This window comes from Fragaria vesca, linkage group LG7, assembly GCF_000184155.1.
Source record: "Fragaria vesca subsp. vesca linkage group LG7, FraVesHawaii_1.0, whole genome shotgun sequence".
In the NCBI taxonomy this organism is placed as follows: Eukaryota; Viridiplantae; Streptophyta; class Magnoliopsida; order Rosales; family Rosaceae; genus Fragaria; species Fragaria vesca.
In genome coordinates, this window is record NC_020497.1 from 9,367,990 (window position 1) to 9,393,676 (window position 25,687).

The window sequence follows — 25,687 nt, forward strand, 5'->3', positions numbered from 1 at the left end:
AGAAGTAGATCTCCGATCAAAATCCCAGGCCTCTCCCTTATCCACTGAAAAACCAAACACATATCTCTCTCTGTTTTTCTTTTCACCCAAATTGAAATCTGATTTCAAAGAACAGAGAAACCCCAACAGTCTCTCAGATCCCACAGTCCACCTAATGGCCGGAGTTTGTGTCGTCGGCGGCCGATGTACCCAGTCAACAGAAAAACCTGGTCAATTTGCTTTTCAATTCTTCTTGGGTCCATTTATTATGAGAAATTAGGGCAAGAGAAGGAGGTCTGGTCGTGGTCTTCGCGTGGACGCAACACTATAGATGTGGAAGCCGGAGCATACATGCGGCAGCAGAGAAGGTCTGGTCGTGGTTGAAGGCAAGATGGCCGGAGGAGAGCGATGGGATGGGTTGGGTTTCGGCATTCTAGTTTGGTTTGATCAAAAGGGGTAGGAATCCGATCTCCTTTTCTCTTTCTTTTCAGCAGAGCTGACATCAACAAAAAAGAAGCACACATGCCCCTTGTTAATTGGGTGGTCACACAGTCCGGTGGTGTGATTGCCGCACGTAAGATTTTTTTTCATTAAACACTCATTTTTGCTATTAACACATCACATCTATGATGAGAGCCAATCATGAAACAATTTTAAGTGGTAAGTTTATAAATAAAATTGAAATGTGTGAATAAGAAAATAGATGGGGTGTGTGGGTGTGTTAATAGCATCACCCTAAATTTTTGTTAAAAGTACTGCTGCTGTTAGATCTTCATATCATTACAGCGACATCATTAATAAACTTCTCGGTGTGCTGTACTGGTTCTTTGTGTGAAACTGGAAATTAGTTGTTCTACAGTTCTTGAGACAAATCCTACATTTGGAAGATGAAGAGCTGCAAGATATTCCTTTTCATCAAACTCTGTTTGTCTTAATGTTCTCTTGTAACTCGCAGAAGCTAATTTTGGATGACCCCTTGCAACCGATACCTGTAATTTTATGGAAAACTAGGATGAAAAATAATTGCCTCATGCACAATAACTTGGAGGTTATCTGTTATTACACCACCAACTTATAATTTGGATATTCCTAAACCTTTGGTCAATGCAAGGAATTAAAAGGTATAGTTGATTTCGGAATTCTAGGCTGATCAAGGCGTTATTTAAACTCAGACCAATCCATAGTTTGCTTCTGAACTAGTGGCAGACAACAGATGCAAATTCAGTTGATGAGCTACAAGCTGTCTTGCAGCCAACCTTCAACATAGGGCCTAAGATAAAATTTCAGTCTTTTCAAGTCCCAGACTACCTAGACACAAACCTGAGGCTACTCAGTTGTGGCCAAGAGCACTATCCTGGTTTGGTCTCCTAATCCATACTAATGCTGGATGGTGTCTTGTCTTTTTTCATTTTGACTCTACTTTTGTCTTAATAGTCTTGAGTTTCCAAGTTGTATTTATTAAAATCTTCATCAATGGTCGTCTCCCTCATTACAGAAAGAATGTTGAGCAATTACTACCTAGGCACTAACCTTGCCTCTTCTTATTTTTGTTTGGAAATATGGCTGTGCAGTTATATACACGAATTATAGTAAAGGGAAAATAAAAATGCAAGGACAAGACATTTAGTATGAAAACAGAACAAATTAAAGGGAAAGGACAAAAAAAAAAAAACAAAGGACCTACCAAATGATTCTTTCCCAACTCAAGAAGCCAAAACCGCCATTCCCTCGTAGCCTTCCCCTCAATGTTAACAGAAATGTTTTCCCAGCAACTGTGATGAAATTCCACTTTGTACAAATTGTCCACCAGTCCACTTCCAGTTGCTTTGACAAAAGCTTCTTTCAGACACCAATATCTGCACAATATTTTAACATTGTTTACTGATCAAAACCACAACTATTGTCCAAAAAATGAAAAATATTTGCATCTCTGCTGCACCTCAGCTTGAAACTTATTGTGTTCCTTTACATTTACACTTGTTTAAGACCCAAGGCATGAACTATCTCTCATTAACAATAAGATAATTAATCACCTGAATTCCAACATACAAACAAAAAGACTTGTATTAAAATCCACCAAAACAAAACAAAACAAAAACTTTTATTGAAAGTCTGTACTTGAATAGGTCAGTGAGCTTGACCAAACATTTCTTTTTCCAAGAAAGCTATACCTAAAAGAGATAAACAGAGAAACTCCTAAACACTAATTGAAAGCTTGGCAAGACAATGGTTTTTGTTTCATTTTCGCAACAATGGTTAGATGTGCAGAGTAGGCTATAGAAGTTTTATCACTATGAACTTATGGATACCAGGTTATGGTAGATAGAGTATGAAATAGTCTTTCTACAAGACCTACCACTACCATTTCTTTTTCTACCAGCTATTATGCAGTGGTAACCAGGTTTGTAAGACAAGAATACACTTCTACGCTTTCAATTCTAGAATGACGAATAAGAACCTATAAGAAACTTTACCATACAAAAAGTAATATGGTACGAATGTCAGGAGAGGATTTAATACCCAAGTATTCTCTTCTACGCTTTTAATTCTAGAATGAAGAATAAGAACCTATAAGAAACCATACAATACAAAAAGTAATATGGTATGAATGTCCACAGGATGTCAGGAGAGGATTTAATACCCATCGAGTTAATTTAAACTGGGCAATTTAAGATGGTTCAACTAATAGACGAAGAACTAGGGTACCTGTAAAACTCGATCAGCATATCATGGGTTGTGCCAGCAGTGCAAATGTTATGCCATTCAAAACTTGAAAAGTAGGAGGAGAAGCTTTGAAGGAATTCTGGAACTGTCTCAGCCTGAGGAATGACTATGGAGACAATGTCAACCCCCACAAGGCATAAAGGTTCAGATGCTATAGCCACATAGTCACCATGATGCGAGACATTGAAATTGAAATTGGGAAAATCCAAACAGATATCCCCACATTCCTGAAAAAGAACACATCATACATGGAAAAGTGAATAAGTTACTGTTGTCTGTGTGCAAGGAAAATACAAATAAGTTAAAATTATGTAATGCCGACACACAACCAAATCAAATGATCTCCAGAGGTGCTCGATTTTCCAAAGGACTTAAATATAATGTAGAATTAGACCCTTTTGGGAGTTTTGTGAGGACATGGAATGGATTCATGACATGTTCAAATTGTGAAATCGCATAACGAACAAACAGATATTATTGCAGAACTTGTTCCTTGTTTTTGTCATAATGTTATATTGTGTTGCTTTTTATCTGGTTTTTAGCATAGTATATTTAGGAAAGGAAATCATACACATTGCATCATTGGCATTCTTGCGTTGAACCAAAAAATATTTGTCCAATGAAGCAAATCCCAATAACAAATTTGCAAGGAACTGTTTAGGGGGATACCAGATACGGTTTGCCTTCCAAGGTGCGATTAATGACAAGTTGATGATATGGAATTGCGAGGACCTCGAGTACAAGAGCATACTGAAGCAACCGGCTCACAAGCGCCCGTTTCCTGTCTTCCACACGCACAAATCTACCCATGACAGAGCAAATTAAGTCAGAAATTCTTCTAAACACATTGAAAATACACAATTCAAACACCAGAGTTTTTGATGATCGGAAGCTCAAGTGGAAAGTAGAAAGCTTGTGAGCACCTGGTGACAGAGGATTGGTCGGAAGGAGGAAGAAGAGAGAGGGAAAAGGTCAGGTCTTCGGGAGATGGGTCCCACTCCGATATGTCCACAACCCACCTCTCCATTCTAACTAGAAATAGTCCCCGCGCTTTGCCATGGGACTTGTCAGGTTCACTGGTATGATAACATAGATTGTGATATATGTTTAGAACAAAAAAATATAGGTTCGCTCAAGCACATTACGACTGATGTGAACTGGAAAAAAAACAAAAAAAGAAAAAAAACAAAAGATCTCCAGTGTAGTATAAATAACAATTTGGTTAAAAATTACTGTTTTTAGGTTAACGAAGTTTACGATCAGAGTAACATCCCAGTTCACATTATCATTGCCTTCATTGAGTGCTCTTGTTTCCCTTGCCAGTCAAATATCATGTGATTCTTCTTAATACTACTGTGGGTTTGCAGGATAACTTTGCAAAGGTTGAGCAACTTCTGCAGCCAAGACAAAAAAAAAAGTTTCAGTCATGCAATGGTGTCTAATGAACATGTAGCCAGTTCACAGATTCCCTCTCGAAAATCCTTTCCAGTCCATATGGTTTGGCACTTCCATTATTACTAAATGACATGGAAACCAGTTATATTCATACAAAGATACTATCTATTATTTTCTTACATATTTTGAAATATGTAAGAAATGAATTTCTCAATATGTAAAATGTAAAAAGATCCTAGATTCTACTAAGAAGAACGAAAATTCATATCAGCAAATTATCGGTACCTGTTAGCCTCCCAAGACTCTGCAATGAATTCACTTTAAGAATTATGCTTTCAGAAGAAAGTTTACAGCCTTTATAGACACAGATGTAATAATTTTAGCCTGCTCCAGTAAGGGTGAGCTTATCTTTAGAGTCACTGCTTCCTACCAATTGAAGAGCTCTGGAATCTTGTTCAAATTAGCAAAACAGATACTATATAGCTGCACAATGGGCTCCTAAAACCAATCTGTTTTCATATTAACGTGAATTGAATGGATACACATAATTTCTTTTTACCTGTATTTAATTTTATAAAGTAGTCTCCCAAAGAGGCCACACATTAGAGCATAGAGGTCGGCTACTCTAAGATAATATAGAAAATAAAACCATACAGATTCTCCACCAAACCAAAATGATATTGTGGGAATAACTGCGTAGTGCATATTTGTTAATTCAGGCAAGAGTTAAAAATATAAAAAGGCAAGGGGGAAATAGTTTCAAAATACAGTCATTTGTTGCTTTATTGCACCATTGCTCCAAGCCTCCAACTCAGCCAAATTAGCTTTGACATATTCCCCAATACTAAACGAACTACAGTATTGTCGTAATAGATGGCTATGGAGAAATATAAATATCTGAAGGAATAAAACACATAATTGTATTTGTATTGAATAGCACTTGAATAAAGGACGGCTCAAGGCCTCGTTTGGTTCATGGATTAGAAAGGTTGAGAAGGGAAAGTTGTTCCTTTCCTTTGTTTGGCACACATAAGGAAAGGAAAGACTTTACTGCAATATGGGAAAATAGATGGGAAATTGGATCCTCCCACATACCATGGGATTCAATTTCCCTCATACTTTCCCAACATTAATTGCATCTTTTATATATTGTTTTAATGGATGTTATTACCAAATTATCCACAAAACTTCAGAATCTTAAATATTATATATTTTATTACTAAGGATATAATTGGTAAATCAATGTTACTTGCTTTCCTATCCATGCATAAACCAAACATTAAAAAGGAAAGTAAAATACATTTCCTAGTTACTTTCCCGACGTTCCCAAACATCTCGTAGGGAAACTAGAGGGAAATTTACTTTCCCATGTACATGGGAAAGACCAAGGAACCAATTTCCTTTCCATCAACCAAACGAGGCCCAAGTATGAGCATATATAACTTAGCACAGAAGAACACAGAATCTGTCTGAACACCTTCTGAAGTAAAATGGAGGTACTTGGAATAAGGAACAAAAAATGTGAATCAGACGTAAGATTAATCACAAACATTTCATTTACGTTAGCGTTTAACCACAAATGTGTTATAACTAAAAGAAATGATGTACCACGGAATGAAGCCATCTCCACACGGAGGTTTACAGAAAAGAATGAGATTCATATATAGAGAGAATAAAGGTAGCTGCTTTATCTCAACAGTAACCCAGAAGACATCAATGTCGTCTTTAAGTTCGATCATAGTATGATAATATTGGTATGATCAAAGTTGAAAATTTCAATCATAGTATGATAATACGGTTTTTATTCTTTAAATCTTTAAGATTACTTTGGATTTCTTAAGAAGAAGATAATATATGCATAGCACATACATCAATGCCTGCTCTTCTAAACAGACACCAGTTACTTGATTTTACATCAATAATTTAACTTTGTTTCATATCACTGCTTTATCTCTTTCCTAAATAATATTTCCAAAACACAGTTAAAGTAAATCAGCAACTATCAATACAATCAAACAGCAAATGGTAAAAACTAAAAAAAAAAAAAACCTGAAAATAACATGCCAACTTCTATTCTCTTATTCTATAAACATGACCTACATGTGTTTGAAATTTTAGAATCATGACAACTCTATTTAAAGGAAACTAGATGAAAAAATGAGACTAATCCCCACATATAACAAACTGGAGATCTATTTCATACTACAGAGAAGAAAAAACCAGAAAAGCATCTCACCAGAAAATCCATAATTCTAACATCATATCTGAGAAACAAAATAAAGTAATTAAGCAACTGAAAACAATACCTTATCTGAAACTCCCAAAGATGAGAAGCTGACATGAAAAGAAAACTAACGATGAGGAACCAACTGAATTAAAAGTAAACAAAACAAAAACCAAATGTATGCAGGTTCTTAACTTTAAGAGCTCAAAATTTACTTGTCAATCACACAACTCGCTCAGCATCAGTAACCTCTCCAATTTCGCCTTACTCTGATCGGCGTTTGTTGATCGAAGGCTGATGGGAGCAATGATTTGGTCAGTTATTGTATCGGTGAAAAAAGAAAAGGAAGCGGCTGCAGCTGTTATCCTCTTTATACCACTACACAGTACTTGGGGTCCAGGTGACCTGACCCGACCCGACCCGTTTTGGAATAAATAAATAAAACAAACAAGCGTACCCCGCAGTTCTCACTTCTCCTCGATCAGGTTTGTGATTTTCAATCTTTCTTTTCTCTGCTGCTATTACTAGGGTCCCTACTCTCACTCCCTAGTGTAGTCTGTTGGGTATTTGATTCTGGGTCTCCTCCTCCTTAAGCTGTTAATTGTAAACTTGATAACATCTTTTCTTGCCTCATTGTTATCACTTCATACCAAATTGGTACGCTAGTAGTAGTGCCCTAGGTAATCATCACTCCAAATGTATCTCACAACTTGAGTTTCAGGTTTTTTTTTCCCCTTTTGTTAGCTATTCTTTCCTCCTTCAATTCAGGGACCCCCTCTCATTCATCTCTTTGAGCACTCAACCAATTTTGACAAATCCCTATTTTCTTTAATTCTTTCAGCTTCCTTCCATTCCATACAAGACATGGGCTCTGTTAGTTTCTCAAATCAAGCTGGAATTCTTCTCTGTCATTCGAGTTACTGTTTGACTGTTTCTTTGTTTTTATTTTCCTGGCTATCAAACAGTGGTACATTGAAGTAAATAGTTAGCTTTTTATGTATAGTTGTAATTAGAATATTATGAATTCACAAGTTAGCAATGATGATTTTTCGTGAAAAACAAAAGGACCAAATGTTCGAATTGCAGCTGTTTTTATGTGTTAAAGGTTATAAGATTCTTTTTCCTTGCTCATATATATATGTCATATATGCATATTTTTCAAAAGAAAAAGAAAAAAAAAAAGTCAAATTTAGAACGATTGCTGGCCACATTTAGTAGCCTTCCTCTGGGTGTTGGCTTTGCTTGTAATCCTGCATCATGGAAATTCTCTATGAGGGACTAATGGTACTGTCTGTTTGCGTCACTTTTCTTATTCTAGTATATTAGTCTAATTCTAGATAGGTTCCCACACGTAATATTTTGGCTCCTCTTTTCAATTCTTGCATTCTGTGTGATAGTTGTTGTATGTCTGAATATCACTGTCCGTGTAATGTTTGTGTATGTAACGTTTGAAAATAAAATTTTGTGAAGTTATATAATTTGAACTTGTGGTTTATTTGCAAACAGAGATGGTTGTTCCTCCCCCAGTCAGGCCACCTACTATTACAAAGTTTCTAAAGCCTCATGTCCTAAAAATGCACTTTACAAATAAATATGTAAGTGCCCAGGTAGTCCACTCACCAACTGCTAATGTAGCCTCTTCTGCAAGCTCGCAAGAAAAGGCTTTGAGAGAGAGCCTGGAATAGCATCGGGATGTTGCTGCTGCTGCGAAGATTGGGAAGATATTAGGAGAGCGCCTGCTGCTCAAGAATATCCCTGCTGTATCAGTCCACTTGAAGAGAGAACAGCAATATCATGGTAAGGTTAAAACTGTCATTGATAATGTGGTAGAAGCAGGTGTCAAACTACTCTGATTTTTGTAGGGGGAGGATAATAAGGAAATATTAGTTTGCTTACTGTCTGGTTCACATGTTTTAAGAAAAGAAAGTATTGTGCTATTGATGCAATTAGAACTTTTTATTCCTTCATGTTGGATGTGGATTTCGATTTTCATTTATGTTATTTATGGGATGACTATAGTGCTCCATTTTTTATGTGATTTGGGGGTCAAAATATTTGAGTTATCAGTTTGACAAGATTATGATTGCATGTTTTGTGGTGGGAGTGGCGGACTGGTGATGTTAGCTTCCACCAAGTAGAAAAAGTCCGGTGGTCATGGTTGTGTTGTCTGGATTATCAATTTAGCTTATTGTAACGTTTTTTTTCTTTTCGATGTGAGCTTATTGCAACGTTTTTCATATGAAATCCATGGTACCAAGATTAACAAAAGGCACACCATCCTAGGCCCCCTTGTAATCAAATACCAATTCCCCTGAGTTACCTAGGCTTCTCCATCATTCCTTGTCAAACTTTCTGTTCATTTATGTGACCCTCTTCTTTCTTCCTCTCTACATCTGAGCTTGTTCTTTGAACATAAAAGAAACTTCCTAAATTCTCTATGTATTTTTGCGTATATGGACCGTCTGGCAAATGTTTTAATGTAGGGTGTTCAGACAATATCTACAGGGTTAAGGAGTTTTTTTGTTTGGCCAGTATATTATTGGTCACAACAACATTGAAAAATGGGATCATAAGACAGTTTATGCAGGGGTATAAAGCTTCTGAGGCTTTAGATTTCTAGGATATTTTCAATTGTTGTTCGGTGTGAAACCTTTGCTAAAGAAAAAGCAATTCATGAAATGAAACTCAACAGCTCCAAACATGTTGAGTTTTCACAAGGTCCTCAGCTTGATGTAATAGATCCGGTGCCGGAAATTTGTTGCGACCCATCAAGGAAATTTGGCCTTGATGATCACTGCGAATGACTGATATTTGAGCATTTCAGCACGACCGTCCATGCCAAAGGTTGTACGAAATGTTTTAATCGATTGTATGCTTGTAACGCTAGAACTCTATTCTAGAAATAGTAACTAACTGTCTGACTGTCTCTTATTATTACATAGCACAGGTTTACTTTTAATTGGAGCATTGATGCATCTATGTGGCTATACAAGATATTTTCTGATATTCTTTACCTCAACGTTGCTCTTGTTATGTTATGCCATTTGAACATATTCTTTTTTTTTAGTGCTCTTGTTAAGACGAGCGCCACCACAGCAGATATAGTGGACTGAAATACTTGGAATACATCAAATATTAATTTCCGAAACCATGTAATTAACATGGACAAGAATCAATATCCATTGCAGAATCTAGTTGTGGACTTGTGGTAGGTATTAGTATATCCCTTCTTGTCTTGAAGCTGTGGTAGCTGGATTGTCATCCCTTTACTTATTAGCCACTTCTCTCGACTCGTAGGATTTTCGGACTCGCTTTCAGAAGACAAAGCAGTCAACTAAAGTCGTTTTTTGTTAACTTTAGGAATTAGGAAGTAGGATATATATATATATATAGATAACACACGATGGAGGGACTCCAAAGAGAAGCATATAATCCAAATCTACTCGATCCCATCCAATTCATAGTTAGCTTTCCATTTGAGTTTGTATTTGTTTTGGTAGTGGAAAAGATGACCAAAAGAAGAAGAATAATATTTGAGGCTTGTGGTTGAATAACGAATACAGAATGTTGTTTGTGAGGCCGTGAGTGAGTCTTGGACAACAAAACCTAGAGCTCGGCTATGTCCTTTGTTTAATTTGTACTCGCAACTTACTTGTAGCTTCTCTTCTCCCATGGCAATGGCAGCCACCACCGCCCCCATCTCTTCCTCCGTCTCCAGACCCACCAGGGGCCACCCAACCCCTCCTCCTCCTCCTCCTCCTTGTTTCTCTTTCCTCCCCAAAACCCTCACTAAACCCTCCTCCCTTTCCCTCTCCTCCTCCTCCTCCTCCTTCACCGCCCACTCCCACACCCCAATTTCCTCCTTCTTCGAATACGAAGACGATGAGAAGCCTCGCGAGGAGTGCGGCGTCGTCGGCATCTACGGCGACCCTGAAGCCTCTCGCCTCTGCTACCTGGCCCTCCACGCCCTCCAGCACCGCGGCCAGGAAGGCGCTGGCATTGTCTGCGTCCACGACAACCTCCTCCAGTCCATTACCGGTGTTGGGTTGGTCTCTGAGGTCTTCAATCAGTCCAAGCTCGACCAGTTGCCTGGCGACTTGGCTATCGGCCACGTCAGGTACTCCACTGCCGGTCAGTCTATGCTTAAAAATGTCCAGCCTTTTGTTGCAGGCTATCGCTTCGGCTCTGTCGGGGTTGCCCACAATGGCAACTTGGTCAATTACGGCGCCCTCAGGGCTATGCTTGAGGACAACGGCTCTATCTTCAATACCAGCTCCGACACCGAGGTGGTTCTTCATCTCATTGCCATTTCGAAAGCTAGGCCTTTTCTTTTGAGGATTGTCGATGCGTGTGAGCAGCTTAAGGGTGCTTATTCCATGGTGTTTGTCACCCAACACAAGCTTGTTGCCGTTCGGGACCCGCACGGCTTTCGCCCTTTGGTTATGGGCAGGAGGAGCAATGGTTCTGTTGTTTTCGCGTCCGAGACTTGTGCGCTTGATTTGATTGAGGCTACTTATGAGAGGGAGGTGGATCCCGGAGAGGTGGTGGTGGTCGACAAAGATGGGGTTCAGTCTCTTTGTCTTATGGCTCATCCTGAACCCAAGCAATGTATATTTGAGCACATATACTTTTCCCTGCCCAATTCTGTTGTTTTTGGGCGTTCTGTGTATGAGTCTCGTCGTGTGTTTGGTGAGATTCTCGCCACTGAGGCCCCTGTTGACTGTGATGTTGTCATAGCAGTGCCTGATTCCGGTGTGGTGGCTGCACTTGGTTATGCTGCCAAAGCTGGTGTGCCTTTTCAGCAGGGTTTGATTAGGTCTCACTATGTGGGAAGGACCTTCATTGAGCCATCGCAGAAGATTAGGGACTTTGGCGTCAAGCTTAAGCTCTCTCCAGTCAGGGCTGTGTTGGAGGGTAAGAGGGTTGTGGTAGTGGATGACTCCATTGTGAGGGGAACTACGTCTTCCAAGATTGTTAGGTTGTTGAAGGAGGCAGGGGCTAAGGAAGTTCACATGAGGATTGCAAGCCCACCAATTATAGGCTCCTGTTATTATGGTGTCGACACCCCAAGTTCTGAGGAGTTGATTTCAAACAGGATGAAAGTTGAGGAGATTAGGGAGTTCATCGGATGCGATTCACTTGCTTTTCTGCCATTTGATAGCTTGCAGGGGATGTTGGGAACACAGGCTCCCAACTTTTGTTATGCTTGCTTTACTGGAAATTACCCTGTGGAACCTAGGGAGGATAAAGTGAAACGGGTTGGTGATTTTGTGGATGATGGAATGACTGGTAATTTTGATTCCATTGATGGTGCTTGGATTCCAGCAAATCGGATTCACAAACACGAGAGGGATAATGAATTTGATGGCAGTGTTCTTTGAAAGTTTGCTCACCCACCATTGCTTCAGTTGATGATATAGATGCTATTGGGTTCAACACAGCAGCATAGGGAAGTATAGCAGCGAGTGATATCTTCGATCTAAAGGAAGCATAGGGTCCCTTTTCAATTTTGCATCTGAATTAAATTTTTCTTGATGTCACACAGTTGCTACGTTGTTATACAGTAGTTATTTTCTGAATTCAGACATCATAATAGTTCATAAGAGCTTCTGGTGCATAAGCTGGCTGATGTTTTTCACTTCAAGGACTATACTGTTTTTTTATGATGATGACCCTGAATGGTAGTTTCAAAAGGAAAATGCTTAATCAACTTACGTATCACTTCACAGTCGATTTTTATTAGTCTTTTGTTTCTCTCTAGACATTGTATTCAAAACAAGAGGTATCGAGAGGCAGGTGAGTTTGTTGATGGGGAAAATGGCATGTTAAACTCTTTGTGTTAATCATAAAAGATTCCGAAGTCTATTTGTTTCCAAGGTTGTGTCACTGAGATCCATGCTTCTCTTCTTAATTGTTGCAAGTAGCTTCTAAATCATGTTATAAGAATCCTTATCATACAGGATGCAGACACCAGAAGAATTGATTCATTATGCATTGATCTTGGTATGCATATATTTTCCTCTTGTAGTTCTCGACATCAAATGTTCTTGCAACACAGCGACAATTTCAATTCTCACTTGTCTCGAGTTGAGGCCGAAGTAGAGAGCTGAGCTCACTTGAGCCCAGTTTGTTGTAGCCTCTGTCAACTGTCGAGGGAATATTGCTGCACATATGCTTGCAGCTTATGCTTGTTCTTTGGAACAAAAAAGAAATTTTCTTTTCTAATCCTGCTTTACTTTAGACTGCTATTGGAGCTGAAATTTGTATTGTTTGATTAAAAAAAAAATTATAAGAAGCAAGTAAAATACAAAATTTGGAATTTATACATTTTAATATGCTGTCAACTTTAGATTACTTGAAAAGTGAATGTCATTGACTTGTTAACATAAATTTTACACACTCAGGCTTTGGCCAATATTTCTAATTAACTAGTGTAGTCGAAAAAAAAAAAATTAACTGTGTTTTTTTTTTGAGAAGGACAAAATACCTATCTTTTTCTCTCTGTAAACCCTAGGGCTTCAAACGTTGTTTCCCCTCCTCCGTCCTACGGCGCGTCTGCCGACGCTATCGTCGGACGGGATCTAACGGCAACCAGGCGGTGGTCTATTAGGACGGTGGTGGTGGGCTGAGAGAGGGGACTGAGAATTGCTGTGATCTGAGTTGCAGAGGTTGTTGCTCCGGTGGTCATCGACATTGAAGAGGCAGTCCGGGCCAAGTAGTGGTGTGGTACGTTGGATTGATGGTGTGGCTGATGGGTGACGGTTGGGCGTCGTTGCCTTGTTTTGTTTGCTATTCATGGAAGATGGGTTGTGTGCTACTCCCCTATTGCGGCACAGACGTCTAATCGGTGAGGCGGCAGCGAGGTCGCTGCTATGCATCCATGATGCTACAATTTCCTTGGGTCGTGTCAGAGTGGCCTAACTGTTGAGGCCCAGTGGGTTTGGGTTGGGCCTAGGTCTGGTTCAGTAGTTTTTTCTTTTTTCTTTTGTTTTTTTTAGGTTTGTTTGTTTGGTTCTGGTGTGGTTTGTTTGTCATCCCTTTTGGGCGAGGGTGTTGGTTTTGGTCGGTGTTGTTGGTGGTTTTGGTTGGGCCATGGTTAGTGTCATGTCCATGGAGTATTGGTGTTGACGTCTCTGTTTTAGTTGTTGTCAATGTAATTTGTGGTTCCCCTTATATACTGGCGATTTTAGTGTATAGTGTTTGGTGGAGTTGTTTTTTCTTGAGGTTAACCGTAATAAGGTATCGAGACTTTTGAATGGGGTTTGAAGTATGTTTACATTTGGATCATTTTGGTTCATGGTTATTGTAATAACAAGTTTATGGGTAAGGAGGATGTGGGAACTTATTGTCTATCATCGAAATTTTTCATAATTGTAATGGTCGGTTATTATTATATAAAGTTTTATTTAAAAAAGAAAAAAATAACTACAACGATGAGTGTTTTACGTGCGCACAACGTAGATGCACAATTCAATGATGTATTAAGGCATGGCATAAATGTGCAATAACACTAGTTAAAGTACCGAATTTCAAAGGACTGCGATATAACCCGAAGACCCGACCCGACCCGACATTGAGAGAGAGAGACACGTTGAGCGCAACGCAGCCATATATAGGAAGGAAACGCTCTCTTCTCTTGTCTGTTGTCTCTCTCTCTCTCTCTCTCTCTCTCTCTCTCACTTTTGAGTGCAATAACCAAGTGAGCTCAGGTTTGTCTTCTCAATCCTTTCTTTTCTATCTTCTCTGATTTTCTGCTATTACTACTCTATTCAGTTTTGGATTCCCCTAATTTTAGGCTGTTATTCGTCCCTTTTCTGGTATTGTTATTTACTCTTGTTTTAGGGTTTCTGGTTTTATCTGTTTCTCAAAGTTCAAGCTGTTCTATGTAACTTGATTCGGATTAATCATTCTGGCAATCTCTTGCTTGCAATACATTCTTATCAGACACAAAATTATATTGAACCCGAGTTTAATCCCAAATTAGTGCAGTAAAGGCCTATGTATTCATACACCAAAAACCCCAAATCACAACTAAATGTGTACATAAAATTTCAGTTGCTTTGTCATTTGGAGATGAGGGTATTGCCACATTGTTTTTCTCACTTCTTTTTGAATTCAATAACAATGATTTGATACAGATGCTATGACAAAACTTCTCTGTATATTTTTTCCTTCCCGATTCATTACTACTTTTCTTTAAATGAAATGCTCGCTGATGAGACGATTAGATTTACATAGGAGAAGACGATATAAACCATAAACCTATTTTAGTTATATGTCAGCCAGCTATTCACCATTATCATGAGTTGCTAAACCCTCTCTATGCTCTTTAGGCACACACTGGCAAATAAGAGCCAAAATGTACAGATCAGCAGCAAAGTGGCTTCTCCATTCCCTTGGTGCACCCTTAAGTAACAGTAGCAGCAACCGTATTATTCGGCTTTGCCCTCTTCAGTCCCTCATCAGCCGTTCTCGCTTCTCCACCACTGTCAACTCTGAACCCTTTGTCAGTCAAGACCCTACATACACACATTCCAAGTCATCGACAGCCAATCACATGCGGAGACCAAGAGTAGAATACCAAGATGAGCAAGCTCACGTGCTCCAAGCCTCACTTCCTCATGTCATAAGGTTGGGATGGAGTGAAGCAGCTATGATTGCTGGTGCTAGGGATGTTGGTGTGTCCCCGTCAATTGTGGGATCGTTCCCGAGGAAAGAGGCTGCCCTTGTTGAGTTTTTCATGGATGACTGCCTACAGAGGCTCAGTGACACAATTGAGTCCAGTACAGAGGAGTTGAGAAGTTTGATACCCAGTGAGCGTATCACCAAGCTTGTCAGAGTTCGCTTGGAAATGCAGGCCCCCTACATATCAAAATGGCCACAAGCTCTTAGTATCCAGGCACAACCAGTGAATGTTCCCACAAGTTTTAAGCAGAGGGCACTGCTTGTTGATGAGATATGGCATGGTGCTGGCGACATCACCTCTGATTTTGATTGGTATGTGAAGCGGACTGTCCTTGGAGGAATATACTCCACAACTGAGATTTACATGCTTACTGATAATTCCCCAAATTTTTGTGATACGTGGGCATTTTTGGATGATCGGGTGAAAGATTCTTTCGACTTGAAGAAGACCATTCAAGAGGCAACATACTTGGCAGAAGCCGTTGGTGCTGGGATGGGGACCTCTTTGCAAGGATTTATGAAGAGTGTTTTTCAGAAGTAAATGTTGGAAAAACAATTGTACTGCAATCCTCAGCGCTCTCTCTTTTCTGGTCAGTAGAGCTGGATGAGATGTTGTGTAAGTATGTTAGTCTTTCGCAATATCTATATCTTTGTCTGTTGAAGTTTGCAAGTGTAACTAAGTTTTAAGGTTATAATAATTTTACTTGTCTGTGGAGTTTCCGATCTCCTTAGACAAGCAAAGTTGGATCAATTCTAGTTTGTTTTTTTTACAGGAATAGAGTTGTGTAAATAAAGTTGTTCGAGTTCCATGGGAGAAATGGTTATTACCACGTGATGGTCTTTGAGATGACTATAGTCATTATACAACTATAAACTCAATTTATAACATGTTCGAAACTCCAAAGGTTGATTTTCTTGGATTGATCCTTTTGCTGTATCATCCTGGTTATGGAGTGAAGCATACTGTGTGTTTGACAAAGCTGCTCCTGAATGAATCTTTCCAATTTTTTCCTCGACTTTAGGAACTGCATTGTCATAACAACGTCAGTGTAGCAACGCACTTGGATACGCCATAAAGAACACATGTAAACAGGGCAAGTATCACCCTGTCGAGAATTAACTCAACATTAGAATAGAATCTTCATGTGAAGATGTGTAGATAGATTTAATAGAATCCACTCTCATTGGCTTGCAAATTGGCATTCCTCAGAGTCAACCGTCTTTTTGTGTGTGGTAGTTTTATTTGTTACTGTGATGTAATCGAAATCGGAAAAAAAAAAAAAAAACTAACTAAAGTAGAGAAAGCCGTCGTGATTGGAGTAGCGGCGACAACGCGTTTACTTACCTAATAGAGGTCTTGTCTTCTCGCCTGCTTTATCCCCAACTAATTTTGTCTCTTTGTCTTTGCTCTCTCTTCTCTGCTGAATTGTTCAACTCCTCTGATACCCGTGGAACTCTTCCTTTTCTTCTTGCTTTCCTCTCGCTCTCTCTCTCTCTCTCGCGCTCTGTGATCCAAGAGAGCCAAGGTCAGTCTTGTTTCTTGCAACTCACTTACCACTTCCAGATTGGGTGCTTACTTTACTCTTGTCTCTGACATTACTGATGCAGTCTTTGTGCTTGCTCAACTACTTTACTTCACTTTCCCAGTTGAGTTGACTTGATTGTTTTCATCATTCACCATATATAACTGGTAAATAACTTAGACTCTGGAGTGGGAGAGAGTTGGATCTTATGCATTTAGATTAGATCTTAAGAATCGGTTCATATGGGGAATACTTGCGTTGGACCCAGCATTTCCAAGAATGGCTTCTTCCAATCAGTTTCTGCTGCAATGTGGCGAACCCCTTTGCCAGATGACAACTCTGTTCATACAGTCAATGAGCCCAGGGAACCCGAGTCGCCTCTTCCCGTGCAAGACAAGCCGCCCCAACAGGTCACCATACCAAAACCTGAGACGACCGAGCCGAAACAACCCTCCAAACCCTCCAAACCCCCCCAGATGAAGAGGGTCCCTAGTGCAGGGCTTCGTGCTGGTTCAGTCTTGCAAACAAGGACCGGCAAATTGAAGGAGTTTTATAGTTTGGGGAGGAGATTGGGACAGGGGCAGTTTGGAGTAACAACTCTGTGTGTCGAGAAGGCCACAGGGAAAGAGTATGCGTGCAAGTCGATTGCAAAAAGGAAGTTGATAACTGAGGATGATGTGGAGGATGTCAGGAGGGAAATTCAGATAATGCATCATCTGGCAGGCCACCCTAATGTTATATCCATAAAGGGTGCTTATGAGGATGCTGTTGCAGTTCATGTTGTTATGGAATTATGTGCAGGCGGTGAGCTCTTCGATAGGATAATCCAGCGTGGCCATTATACAGAAAGAAAGGCAGCTGAGCTCACTAGGACTATAGTTGGAGTTGTAGAAGCTTGCCATTCCTTAGGAGTCATGCATCGAGACCTTAAGCCCGAGAATTTTCTCTTTGTCAGTCAGGAGGAGGATGCACTTCTTAAAACTATTGATTTTGGATTATCCATTTTCTTGAAGCCAGGTAATTCTGAATCTTTGATTCTGGGGTTTTGTTATCATTAAAATTCAACTCTTACCATTTATGCGGTTTCAGTTTTGATGCTTATGTCTGTCGCTCACTAGTCTTACAACAGTGGCTGTGTTTGATGTTCAATCACATACTAATAATTAATGCTTTTGCTGGAACTTTTCATTTGTTCTGTACCATTATATAAAGCTTTTGTAGCATGTCTCTCTCTGATGGAATCATTTTGCACATCCAGGCTTTGGCCATAACCTCATACTTAACTGGACCACCAAAGGCCATATGTTATCTTGTTTCGCTTTTGTAAAGGTGAATTAATATTTTGAAGTGTCATTGTAGGTGTGAAAGTCTTAACTATAAGACTGGATTCTCGATTTAAAGCAGAATCTGGTTCACTTTTTCCTTTTATGGACAATAGTCTGGTTACCATTTTAACCGGCTTCAAATAGGCATGACGGGCAAAGATCGAATATCGGAAATTTTCTGTTACGTAAAATCTTGTGCACAGTTACATGCACAAAATATTACAAAAGAGAAAGAGAATAATCCCTGTAACATAATTTTATACTTACATTTTATGATAAGAGATTTTGTATCACACTTTTGAATTATTTGGAGTGATCTTCTTGTGAGCTTATCTCTAGATTCAAAATGATAGGTTATCATCAATCATAATACCAAAAGCTCCTTTTGACTCAGTTTTGGAAAAAAATAATTCTATCATAATACCAAAAATGTGAAACTTTCTGAGGTTTTTAACTAACCTGAGCAAATTTTTCTCCATGAAGTGTCACTTCTTAAATAAAATTGTACTTCAAAATCCAGGAGCTGCAACTTTTATTCATCACCAGCATATACAAACTTCTTTTTTCTTTTTCATTATATTCAATAGCATGTAAACCTTCAGCTGAGAGCAGGATGACAAACTTTTGGTGCCAAGTATCAAGATTCATCATTTCTTTCATGCTTACTCATTAAAAGTTTCAACCATCAACTTTCTTAACTTTCTATTCATCAGTTCATCCTTTTTTGTAGTGCATGTTAATTCAGGATTAGTTGTTAGTTGTTAACTGTTCCAAATGTTCTATATGTAATGACTAAACAAGATCTGTCACATGTTAGAAGTTTCCTGCAAATCGTCATATTAATGGATTTGACCTACAAGATCTTCTTTCACTATGGATAAGATGTGAGACCTATAATGTATTTCATATGTAAATTTTCTTGTGGGGTTAAAATCTGGTGGGTGCTGAAAATTATAGTATGAAATTTCGTGATGAAAACTTTCTGTGCCATAGTGGTTGTCTTAGAATATAATACATCAATTTGAAATTCAAAAAAGGAACCAGAGCAATACTAGCTTCTAGAATGGATTATATATGATTAGTATAGGAAATTGAACAATATATTACTGCACTGCTACTTCTAATATACATATATTCATATTTTGAATGCTCTTGTTTCCAGATTATGGTTAGTTACAGTAAAGCATGCTGCTTGTGCTTTTTGACTCCATATTGAGCTTTATTTTGTTTCTCATCAAAGTAATATGACTAGACTTGAAGATTAAGGAGACTTGCCTGTCTCTTTGCAGGAGAAAAGTTTACTGATGTGGTTGGAAGCCCATATTATGTCGCTCCAGAAGTCTTACGAAAGCGTTATGGTCCCGAAGCAGATGTTTGGAGCGCTGGAGTGATTCTTTATATTTTGTTAAGTGGGGTGCCTCCATTTTGGGCTGGTGGGAACTGTTGACTTGCTACTATTTTTTTGATATCTGATCTTGTTCTTGCGCTTTCTTTCCGCACCGTAAGGATCTGATTGTTAATATAAGAAGTTACCAATTTTTGCTCTTTTCTTTATCTGATTCCACCAGAAACGGAGCAAGGAATATTTGAACAGGTCTTGCATGGTGAGCTAGACTTTTCATCAGATCCCTGGCCTAGTATCTCTGACGGTGCCAAAGATTTAGTTAGGAGAATGCTTGTCCGAGACCCTAAAAAACGGCTGACTGCGCATGAAGTTTTGTGTGAGTCTTTTTTCTTATGCTTTGTTTGTTTTTTTTTTTGTTTATTCATTCTTTTAGGATTATTAGTTGTAAAAACTGATATATAATGTTTCTCTATTAGAGTAGTGAGAAAATTAGAACCTCTATCTTACAGATGCACATTTTAATAGAAGTTTCCCGAGCTCCATTGAATTTAATAATTTGGAGATTCATTGAAAATGACATGAGCTTTTCTAGGAGCATGCTTGACCATTTATTCTTGCCACATCATTTTCATTGGGTGGTCTTATCATTTTTTCTTTTCTTTTTTCCTGGTAAAAACAATTTGTCTTGTGTGTGCGCGCTTGTGTTAATGCTTAAGAAGCAATGTATAGAATCACTATGTGTGCGCTTGTCAATTCCCTTAACTGAGGTTAGTTTGAATACGAATTCTTGTCATTTTAAAACTCTATCATGAAATCCAAACAATGGAATTCTCAATTAATAGAATTTAAATTCATGGAATTGTAATTCCCATGATTTTGAAATTTCTATGGAAATTGAAATTACTTCATCCAAACACAGCGCTAAGGAAAGCCTGAGTAAATTGCTTCTGTAATTGATAGCTTTTTCAGGATGTATAAATCCTGATCAGAATTTGGTTTTAATTATGGCATTATCTTCATTAATTGGGTGACTCTCATTGCTTGCAGGCCACCCCTGGGTGCAAGTTGATGGTGTGGCTCCTGATAAGGCACTTGATTCCGCAGTTCTAAGTCGGTTAAAGCAATTTTCAGCTATGAACAAGCTGAAGAAAATGGCTCTTAGGGTAAGCATCTGGACATGCCACACATTTATTAGACCTTTCATATATGTGTGTTTGTGTGTCTATACATATATGTGTGTGTATACGTCTGTGTGTGTGTACATGGGATATATAACCCAGTGAACCCTCAGATTCCATATAGTTGTGGGATTGCATATGGCATACACCGTGCAATCCCTTTCAACAGTACAATTTTGGGTCTCTACTGAAAGTTATCTCTTCATTACGTCATCCAAACTAAATATTATTGGGTTTTTTGTTGTCATAAAACAAATAGACAATGGCTTCAATAAGAATCAACTGCTATAATAGGGGATTTGGCAGAGTGAAGGCCCTGAACAATTGGGTGTTTGTGTGAGTCTTTGTGTTCACAAAGAAAGTGACCTTCAAGAAAGGGCATCACCTATTCAAGAAAAGAAAAGAAAATGAGAATGCCCTCACCCCAGACCTGTAATGCGATGGTTAAAACCATCCATATGTCAGGTTATCCTTCAAGAAGCATTCTTATAAAAAAAAAAAATAGTGTAGAAAAAGTTGTTTAGTCATCTGATTAGATGATTGAATAGTTTTGATAGAGCTGATTATTTGTAAGCATCTTAAAAGATGTACGACTACTGTGATTGAGTTGTATTGCCAGTTGGTTGGTATGCGGTTCCTTACTTTTCAAAAAAAGAAAGAAAACGGATGACATCCTCTAAAGGACAGTCATTGTATATTATTTTGGTATAGATATAATAACCTAGGTTAGTAAGAAGACAGCACGCTAAGAGTCGTGAGTGACTTACTAGCTAGACTCGTTCTGATGGTTTACTGCCTAAGCATTGAAATAGTGCTTCTCGCTCATGCCTTGATGTCATCCTTTGTGATTATATTTGGATTTTGCTTATCGAAGAATGATGATAGTTTTTTTGTTTTAATTGTTTTGGCAGGTTATTGCTGAGAGCTTATCTGAAGAAGAAATAGCCGGCCTGAAAGAAATGTTCAAGATGATAGACACTGATGGCAGTGGCCAGATTACTTTTGAAGAACTTAAGGCGGGACTGAAAAAATTTGGAGCTACTCTCAAGGAGTCAGAAATTTATGATCTGATGCAGGCAGTAAGTATCAGATGTTGAAACCTTCTCATCTATTATGATTTTATCGCCATTGTATACAGTCAAAAGTGGAAAAATTGTCATACAAGTGTAAATGGTTTATGTTAATATTACACATGAGGTAGGTTTAATAACATAGACTTGCGTTTGCGTGTTTTGGTATTGCAATTGAGATGGTTCGCTTTTATCTTTTCTTCTTAGATGCTATAAGATCATTAAGCGCATATTCTCTGATATGCAGGCAGATGTAGATAATAGCGGAACTATTGATTATGGGGAGTTTGTTGCTGCCACATTGCATTTAAACAAAATTGAGAGAGAAGATCATCTGTTTGCAGCTTTCTCCTACTTTGATAAGGATGGAAGTGGCTACATTACTCAAGATGAGCTTCAACTAGCTTGTGAGGAGTTTGGTGTAGAGGATGTTCGCCTCGAAGAAATGATAAGTGAAGTCGATCAGGATAATGTAAGTAATTCTATTTTTAATAATTCAGCATCTTTATCCCATTAGGATGGTATGTAGTATGACGAAAAGCAATCCTTGCACAGGAAAAATGTGACTTAAACTTATTTCAGTAGGAAGATCTTTTACCATATATGCTTAGATATGTTAGGGTAAGGTATAACGTGTTTTTAACTTATTTCAGTAGGAAGTTCTTTTACCATACATGCTTAGATTTGGGTGAGGTATAACATGTTTTACAATGACAATTCCATATCAAGTCTGTTTTTGTTATATTCCAAATAGAATGCACCATTTAGTAAATGGGACTATATTAACAATGCCAATTTAATGTCTATGCCAGTTTAGGAAAGACATGCTTGAAATTCTATAAATAGTATTTACATGTATGATCTTTTAACCGCATGTGTAGCTTTGCAAAAATGTGGAATTTGGCTTTGTTGATCACGGTAACTAATTTCAGACAGTAAATGATTTCAATGTCCAGCAAAATTTCACTATCTCGCTTTTTTGTCAAGAGTATTCATGCCAATAATGAGTGGTTTCTTTATGTGCTTTTTATTTGTTGCTTTACTGTATTTTTCATTAGATATTTACTGCATGAGTAATGCTAAACAGACCACATTTTCTTGTACTATATTCAAATAATTTGATATGGAAGTTGATATAGCAGCTAGCATTGGATAACGCTAAAGGGACCATGTGATACCAATGTCTAAATGTCAAGTAAACTGGCATATGATGTGGTCTGAATGTAATACAAGCAAATACGATCTGTTTACCCGGTAAATGGTGGCCTGTTGGCTATTTGAAATAACTGACTTCGGAGAGATGACAAGTTAAATCTCTCTGGCTTCATGGGATGGGTGGGGTGGGGCAATAGAAAAAGAAAGGATTTGTTTAGCATTGTCTTAGTGCATAGGTGATACTTTGGTGAAGCTAAAACGTTTGATCTTGTCTATAATGTGAGATTTAATCATGTGAATTTATCATTGCAGGATGGACGCATAGATTACAATGAGTTTGTGGCCATGATGCAAAAAGGAAATTTTGTTGGCCCGGGCAAGAAGGGCCTGCAAAGTAGTTTCAGTATTAAATTCAGATAAGCATGGTATTGAGTTTCATATATAGCAAAAGGGTTTTCAGCTTACTTTCTCATTGTTTCGAGTTTTTAAGATTGCATAGAAAGGTACTTAACTACTCCTCCAATTTGCAGCAAAGCTTCCAGTCATAATCTCTGAATTTATTGAATCCCATAGTGTAAGGCTTTTGCAGCTGAAATCTCGAAGCCCTTTCTGTGTTGTATGCAGTGGGGAAGAAAGTTTTGATGTACTATTATATTGTACACTTTTATTTTATTTTATAACAGTGATGAGTATATCCATACCTTCAACACACGGACCCCAAGTTCTAAACTACTCCAGTTAGGGGCTGTACACCTACATCTCCATTTTCAGCTGGTTTTCATATATATGTTTTGTCTTGTACGGACGTTTTTCGGGTGGATTGTGTTTACTAGTAAAACTTTCAGCTGCCCTTCATTAATGTATGATGTATTCTATAAGAATAAATGCGTTAATAATTTTTAACAGTAGGAAAAGATAGTTTCCTTGAAGATTAAGTCTTAAATTGATATGCCTGTTATTTATAGGATGTCTTGGTGATACTAACAACGGATGTTTCTTTGGTGAAGAAATTGGAGCTTTTCTTGTATAACACAATTATATTATGTTGAGGTGGTTGAGGATCAAGACTGTTACTTAGCTTACTTGCGAACCAGATCAAGCCTCTCGTCCCTCTTATTATTTTTGAGAATCAATATTCAAGACAATTTGATATTGGCTCATGTGGCATATCACTACCTAAAGTTGAAACATTATGAGCTTGTTGGCCGAGTCAAAGTGAGACTTTGTCGAAGCAACGCACTTGAAATTTGGCTTTGTTAAGGCATGGAAGAAGGAACACTCTTTATTGCATGTGATATGAACTTGTAATCTTAAGATGCCGGTTCTTTCAAACATTTGAAAGTTTACTGGTCTGATAGAAAGTTTACTGGTCTAATATTAACTTAAAATGAGTTATTCTTTTATTATTAGTGATAGAGAGTCCATATGAGGCTATCCATTTTTATAACCTTGCCTAGTTTTTTTGGTTAGAACCATGCCTATTTTTTAGTGAGATGACATGCTGACATTAAATTGTCCTAATTTATTAATTTTTGTCTTTAGATGAGTAATGTAATGTGTAGAGGATGTATTTGTAAACTAAAATTTGGTTGGTAACTTTATAATAATTTACTAAATAAAATAAAGGTCATTCCAAAAAGAGAAAAAGAAATGAAGGGGTAGTGATATTGTTCGTAATTTGCACGGGACTCACAAAATCATAAATTATTAATCTTAACTTCTTACTACTCACGTTTTTCTACAAATATCTCTCTATTTTTTGTTTATTTTCTTTTTTGCAATTTCTTATATTAACTTTTTAATGCAGTTGTTTTAATTAATTCATTAAGGGTACTTTAGGCAAAACATAATTTGATAATTTTTTGAACTCATGGCTTTGTAGTAGTAGAGATAGAGATGAGATTTTGGCAAGTATAACGCTGTTTTATTTATTTATTTTTTTTTAGGAAATAAGACCGTTTTGCAGTTGTTGTGCGTAGAGTTAAGCAGGTAAATATCCAAAGCCGACACGTGTAAAATAGTTCTAGTAAATATCAAATCGACCCATGGGGAAGCAAATCTGCTGTGCCCAAGAACCTTATGCCACGAATGAAAATTTGACACGTCATCGCTGCCTCTCACCTCAAAAACTCTGTTAACTCTCACTTATTTTTTAATCTCGAAAAGTATTTTTATCTTTTTTCGTTCTCGATCGTGATTCAATCCCATAATTACTGGCTTCTCCATCGAAGACAGATTTTCTCCCATCACAATCAAACTTTCGTCCTCCGATGATGCCAAAAGAGAGGACGAGCACGAATTCGGATTGGGTTTGCAACCGGATAAATCCGCATCAAGATTGTTGGATTGAGATCATCAATCAATCGATCTTACTAAATCTGAAAATAATCCCAAATTGATGTACACCAGATTTCCCTCAAAACCCAGTTCCAGATTAAGATGAACTTTCTGGGTTGATTTCAATCCCAATCATGAGCAGTAACAGAAGCCAATGATTGATTGACTATGTTAAAGGAAAGAACTGAATAAACATCTGAAAATCCAACGGGCTTCTTCTCAATTTGCTTCTCCAGAAAAGAAAACAAGATGGCCGGGTTCTTGTAGATTGATAATTGAGGTTGACAATAAATACAGATTGAATCTTAAATTGGAAAAGGGAACTATGGGTAAGGCAACAAAGATGATATTATGATGTTATCTAATGGAATTTAGGGTAAAATCATAAAGATTCAGGGGAAGAAGATAGAAAATGTTAAGAAGAACTGCATCTGACGATGAAACATGGGAGAGGAATAGTTACGGTGAAACATTAATAATAAATAAGTTGTATTTATTTTGTTAATTAACATAAATAGCTGGAAAACAATTGATTTAACGGTGTTATCTTCTGTCAAGTAGATGGACAGGTGTCAAATTTTTGTTGGTGGCACAGGTTTGGCTCAGGCACAGGTGATTTACTTCCAAGACGACATTGTGTTTTGAAGGCACAGGTGATATCAAATCGACCCCTCTCGTCTCCCCCCAGAATTAAAAACCCTAATCGCATCGTTCTGTTTCTCTCAAATATTCAAAACCCTAAACGCC

At 38.0% G+C, this 25,687-nt stretch overlaps 5 protein-coding genes and 1 pseudogene across 5 annotated transcripts in view; 5 read left to right on the forward strand and 1 right to left on the reverse strand.

Moving 5' to 3' along the window:
* Nucleotides 1-316: 316 nt before the first annotated feature.
* On the reverse strand, nucleotides 317-6,654 carry LOC101290987 (L-aminoadipate-semialdehyde dehydrogenase-phosphopantetheinyl transferase-like). The gene is made up of 8 exons (XM_004307018.1): nucleotides 6,518-6,654; nucleotides 6,405-6,432; nucleotides 3,937-4,097; nucleotides 3,627-3,779; nucleotides 3,373-3,505; nucleotides 2,686-2,930; nucleotides 1,664-1,835; nucleotides 317-968 (listed from the first exon to the last, which is right to left on the reverse strand). The coding sequence occupies exons 4-8, from the start codon at nucleotides 3,728-3,730 to the stop codon at nucleotides 774-776; spliced, it is 849 nt and encodes a 282-aa protein (XP_004307066.1). The 5' UTR covers nucleotides 3,731-3,779; nucleotides 3,937-4,097; nucleotides 6,405-6,432; nucleotides 6,518-6,654; the 3' UTR covers nucleotides 317-773.
* Nucleotides 6,655-7,450: 796 nt separating this feature from the next.
* On the forward strand, nucleotides 7,451-8,175 carry LOC101291278 (annotated as a pseudogene).
* A 1,824-nt stretch (nucleotides 8,176-9,999) lies between these two features.
* LOC101311920 (amidophosphoribosyltransferase 2, chloroplastic-like) lies at nucleotides 10,000-11,984 on the forward strand. The gene has a single exon (XM_004308513.1). The coding sequence runs from the start codon at nucleotides 10,000-10,002 to the stop codon at nucleotides 11,701-11,703; it is 1,704 nt and encodes a 567-aa protein (XP_004308561.1). The 3' UTR covers nucleotides 11,704-11,984.
* Nucleotides 11,985-13,995: 2,011 nt separating this feature from the next.
* LOC101291566 (ubiquinone biosynthesis protein COQ9, mitochondrial-like) lies at nucleotides 13,996-15,860 on the forward strand. Its single transcript, XM_004307019.1, has 2 exons — nucleotides 13,996-14,031; nucleotides 14,656-15,860. Exon 2 carries the CDS (start codon nucleotides 14,682-14,684, stop codon nucleotides 15,546-15,548), a length of 867 nt encoding a protein of 288 aa, XP_004307067.1. The 5' UTR covers nucleotides 13,996-14,031; nucleotides 14,656-14,681; the 3' UTR covers nucleotides 15,549-15,860.
* A 540-nt stretch (nucleotides 15,861-16,400) lies between these two features.
* LOC101291863 (calcium-dependent protein kinase 1-like) lies at nucleotides 16,401-23,431 on the forward strand. Its single transcript, XM_004307020.1, has 8 exons — nucleotides 16,401-17,547; nucleotides 19,145-19,288; nucleotides 19,424-19,576; nucleotides 20,248-20,363; nucleotides 21,290-21,457; nucleotides 21,696-21,920; nucleotides 22,916-23,028; nucleotides 23,134-23,431. The coding sequence occupies exons 1-7, from the start codon at nucleotides 16,773-16,775 to the stop codon at nucleotides 23,021-23,023; spliced, it is 1,689 nt and encodes a 562-aa protein (XP_004307068.1). The 5' UTR covers nucleotides 16,401-16,772; the 3' UTR covers nucleotides 23,024-23,028; nucleotides 23,134-23,431.
* Nucleotides 23,432-25,501: 2,070 nt separating this feature from the next.
* LOC101312207 overlaps nucleotides 25,502-25,687 on the forward strand; it is a 5,265-nt gene continuing 5,079 nt past the window's right edge. The window contains exon 1 of the mRNA XM_004308514.1: nucleotides 25,502-25,552. Within this exon, the coding sequence (XP_004308562.1) occupies nucleotides 25,502-25,552 (51 nt within the window). The remainder of the gene's footprint in view (nucleotides 25,553-25,687) is intronic.